The sequence below is a fragment of the Salvia splendens genome, chromosome 13 (genome assembly GCF_004379255.2).
Source record: "Salvia splendens isolate huo1 chromosome 13, SspV2, whole genome shotgun sequence".
NCBI classification, from domain to species: Eukaryota; Viridiplantae; Streptophyta; class Magnoliopsida; order Lamiales; family Lamiaceae; genus Salvia; species Salvia splendens.
The window spans coordinates 10,396,749-10,401,240 of record NC_056044.1 but is presented as its reverse complement, the minus strand read 5'-3'; the positions used below and the strand labels follow the sequence as shown (position 1 = coordinate 10,401,240).

Sequence of the window (4,492 nt, the reverse complement as noted above, 5' to 3'; positions counted from 1 at the left end):
GTTTTGACCACTTGGGGGCTTTATGATATTTTTGGGATATCTGGGGTGTTTTTTGATATTTTTGGACAGTTGGGGTGTTATTTTGAGAGTGTCTGGGAGTTTGGGGACCATTTCGCAAAGTGAGAGGTGAGTGGGGTAATTTTTTAAAGGTGCTTGGACTTGGGGGGGGGGGGGGGCGGCATTTGGCAATTTTGGATGAGGGTTAAAATTCCCCATCTTTCCCACTCAACAGCAGCAGCTTCTGGCGGGGTAGGAGATCGGCCTCTAAACTGGCCACCGATTCTGACGGGGTAGGAGATTGGGCCGCCGGCCTTCCTCCCCTCGGCTTCCTTGTCGGCGGTGGTTGATCGGTCCTCACTGCTTGCCCAAATGATCGGTCCTCCCCTTCGCTTCTTTCTTTTTCCTTGCTGCACAGTCTCTGCCGCAGACGTTGCTTCAGCCGGCGACGGATGCTGTTGACGACTGGTGTGGCTTCTTCTGTTCCGACGCTGCTGTCTGTGACGAGTGGAGTAGTCGTCGCCGACGTCGACTCTGCTTCAGCCGTCGCCGCTGCATACGTCTTCTTCGGAGTAGGGAAACGAAAGTTTGCGTCTTCAGATTCAACACTGTCGTAACTTTCTTCGCAGGTGAGCCGCTGCATTATTTTTGGCTGGTACGAATTTTTGTTTTCATTTGTGCTAGCTTTATACAAATCAATTAGATTTGAGATTGTCTCGATCAATAGCTCGAGAGTGTATATTTGGCTGACCTCCGTTTGAGGTTTTGTTTTTTTGATTTCCTGCTCTGATACCATCTTAAAGATGGTAATCGAGAGAGGTGGAGAAAGATTGGTTAGTCATTTGGTAGATAAAAGGGTATAGAGAAATATTTCTAATGTTTGTTTTTCTTGTCTATTTGAAATGCTCATCTCCCTAATATTTATAGGGAGATTTGAGTCTCTTTGAGTACACCAATAAATGAGTATTGGAACTACACAACTAGGAACTCTACACTATAATGAATGAGGGGCGGCCATATTTATGATTCCTTTTTCCAACAGGTAGCGTGATCCCCATACCTATCCTCGAAGAAGTGGCGAAGGTGCTCACTAAAGAAGTGGGGGTACCATTCACATGGCCACAGTTGTATCAGATATTTCAATTCTTGAACAAAGACATTTACTTTTCCACGAGGTACTCAATACCTAAGGTGTGTATTGGAATGCTAACACCAATGTGGTCATGGCACCAGAGCAAGTATGGAAACCCACTTTAAAGGTAGGTGGTTATGATATTAGTTTTCTGTCAGCTTAATTGTAAATTCTTGTAACATTGTGGCTTTGCTATTCTTGTAGAAAAATGATTTGGCTTGCAGCTTATTACTATGTTGGGGATCCCGAATATGCGAGATTGAGATTGTTGTCCGGACCACAAGAGATTAAGCAGGAGAGTGCGCCACTTGTAATCACAATCTCTGACCCTACTGTGCCTGTAGAGGATCTCAATTTGATGTTTAAGCCATCTGGTGGAGTTGGATTGGCACCGAGCGCGAAGCTCAACGTGTCCGTCTCTTCACCTCCCATGCCCAAAGTGCCAAAGATGAAAACGCAATTTGTTTGGAGACTGCTTAAAAAATGTGGGTAGTCAGTCCAACAACAAGGAAAGACAAGTTTACTACGTCCCATATTTGGACGTGGATATGGTGCCGCGTATGGGGAAGAAATACCCCCAAAAGCCGAGGAAATTTCCTCCTAGCAATTTAGGTTCACCATATGGAAGTTCATGTGGCTCATCGAACACCCACAAGTATTGATGAATTATAATCGACCCTGTTTGTTCCAACTTGTTTAGTTGTAGTATTCTATTTATGTTTTATGGTGTGTTCGTCTTCGTTGTACTCTACTATGCTAGGTTGTGTATGTCAACTATTTGTCAACAAGTAACAAAAGTTGGAAATCAGGGATTTTTTATTTTTTTGCTTATGTGCTAGTTTATAGCAATAATATTGAACAAATATAATAACCTGATAACACATTAAAAAACAAAATAAACACACGACTCAAAAGTTGAGTGCAATATGATAGATAATATACAGAAGTCTGACATATGGACCATAGGTATGGCATTGTCTCAAAATCATTTTTAACAACGGGCTCCTAAAAAATATGATACATTATAATAGAGTCTACAGACAATTGCAACGGGGCAACATTCAAGAGAGGCTTCAAAAAAAAGGTTCAAAAAAAATGATAGGCTTCATTAATTATAACAGGCAAGCCATTGACCTACGCCACTCCTTCACCAGTTATAGATTAACCATTCTATCCCGAACCATATTTCGCAAGCACACGAAACACGAACGCGAGACAGTTATCATCCGGCATCCCGAGAAAGAAATCCAACCTTTCAACCTCTATTCCCTTTGAAGTTTGGGTTAATGTGATGCTCCCAACTGTTGTAAGTTTGGGGGAGTGTGATTCTTGATTGGTTCCATCACTAATTTGGCTTATTTTGGTGGGGCCCTGCTTCATTTGACTACTTGGGTGAGCTCATGATGTTGTCCTCACTTGTTTCCATCTCCAAATTTGGTGTATAGGCAGCAGGATACTTCCCGTAGGGAAAGCCCCCTTTTGCTTTCACTTGCTATTCCCATGTATAGCTCTTCTTATTGATTTTTGTGGTGGCAAGGGAACTACTAATTTGAGGAAATTTCTATGGCAGGTGGAGGACTTCTTGGAAGGCGTGGCTGCTCCATGCTTGGTGCCTAGCACTTTGTGAAAAACGAGGGGCAGGAATGGAGAATTTGCCTAGCTCACTCCCTTTGTAATTTACTATAATTAGGAAATCTTCTCCCCTTTTTTGTGATGAATCTTGTAAAGTGGAAGCTTCCTTCTTTGTTTGTCAAGATAGGGGTCTTAGTGTAGTGTGTATTGTCCCTTTCACTTAGTGTGATCAAGTTCAAGGCTTGGCTCCTCAAGACCTCTTGTATTACTTTTCTATTTCTTTCTCATAAGTAGCCATGTATTATTCGCATCTCCATCATTCTTGTATTTATTATTTTTTTTGTACTCTTCAAAGTGCCTATCTAATAAAAGTATATCATCTACTTTTATTCTTGAATAATTTTACATACACTTTGTTTCTCTCTACCTCAGTACAACTTATCTCACCGTCGGTAAATATCTACGTTCACACGCCTTCTAAACAAGAATTAGATTACGTTAATAAATTAGTTTTGTCTCGAAGAAAGGAACGAAATTCCGGGGCGTCACAAAAATCTCATAATTTCCCCTAATATGTAACGTTCGAATTAGTTAAAATAAGTGTTCCGCTTACTATTGCATGGAGGTCTATGACTTGTTCGAGACTATTGAAGTAGTTCTTGATAAATTTGTCGGTGTTACTTGTGTTACGCCTAAGACACGGACTATTTTGTTGGGCTTGTTCATATTAGAAGAACGATTATTCAACCAGTAAGGTCTGATCATGATCTGAACTTCTAGTTTCTTAGAATTGCCTTTAACATTTCTCTTTTATAGTGGTTTAACACAGTCAAATTACAAGGAGTTGAATGTGTTGTACGAGAGATATAGAGATCGAGGTTTGTTAATACTTCCAGTTGTTCATAGGCCAAGGCTAAAATGTGTTTTCTAAGTGTCCATTGTGTTGTGTCTTCTTCCAGGCTTTGAAATCCTCGCTTTTCCTTGCAATCAGTTTGGTTATCAAAAGCCAGGAACTAATGAGGAAATCGAGGAAACTGTATGTACAAGATTTAAAGCTGAGTTCCCGATCTTTGACAAGGTATTCGTTCTTGTTATTGCATATGTTGAACTGTATTTGGACATGTAATAAACGATCTTCGTTCATGACTTAATCGTCTGTGCTTTCTAGTTGAAAACTGAATGACCTACATACTGATTGAAATTCCATTCAGATCGAGGTCTATGGAAAGAATACAGCACCCCCCTTTACAAGTTCGTTTTTGGTGAATAAAGAAGGAAAAGTCGTGGAGAGATACGCTCCGGCCACATCGCCACTTGCAGTTGAGGTAGGAAAGTTAGCCAGAAACAACCTGAGAGTAAATTATTTTCTCACAATCAGAAATTTGAATATGGTTAAATTTCAGACTTTCAGTCATTTGCATATTGATTTGTTGCTCATATTTTGTTTTTCTTTTTCTTGTAGAAAGACATACAGAATATTTTGCCATAATATTGAAGTGCATTGCCAAACAGTAGAAATGATATGAAATATTCATCTTCCTCCATCACTTGGTATTTATGGTCCATCTATTTGTACCTTCACTTTAGATTTCTTTGTCATGATGTTTAATCAAAGATGTAATGTAATTTTATTCTAGTTGTATTCATCATACTTGTAGTACTCTAAAATATTGAAAATGGGACACAGAATTGGACACCAAATGTGGGACAAAGGCAATAAAATCATTGGATTAAGTAGCAAGAGATGATGATGATGTCAAAGTAAAGTTAATTTACTAAGCATACACATAT

General features: G+C 39.8%; 1 protein-coding gene and 1 long non-coding RNA gene across 2 annotated transcripts; both read left to right on the top strand.

The window, feature by feature from the left end:
• Positions 1-278: 278 nt before the first annotated feature.
• On the top strand, positions 279-1,767 carry LOC121761808. The gene is made up of 3 exons (XR_006042103.1): positions 279-626; positions 1,040-1,256; positions 1,334-1,767. It is a non-coding gene; the product is annotated as an uncharacterized LOC121761808 (long non-coding RNA).
• A 1,553-nt stretch (positions 1,768-3,320) lies between these two features.
• LOC121760471 (probable glutathione peroxidase 2) lies at positions 3,321-4,248 on the top strand. Its single transcript, XM_042156130.1, has 5 exons — positions 3,321-3,451; positions 3,518-3,579; positions 3,661-3,779; positions 3,913-4,026; positions 4,164-4,248. Exons 1-5 carry the CDS (start codon positions 3,321-3,323, stop codon positions 4,188-4,190), a joined length of 453 nt encoding a protein of 150 aa, XP_042012064.1. The 3' UTR covers positions 4,191-4,248.
• Positions 4,249-4,492: the final 244 nt, after the last annotated feature.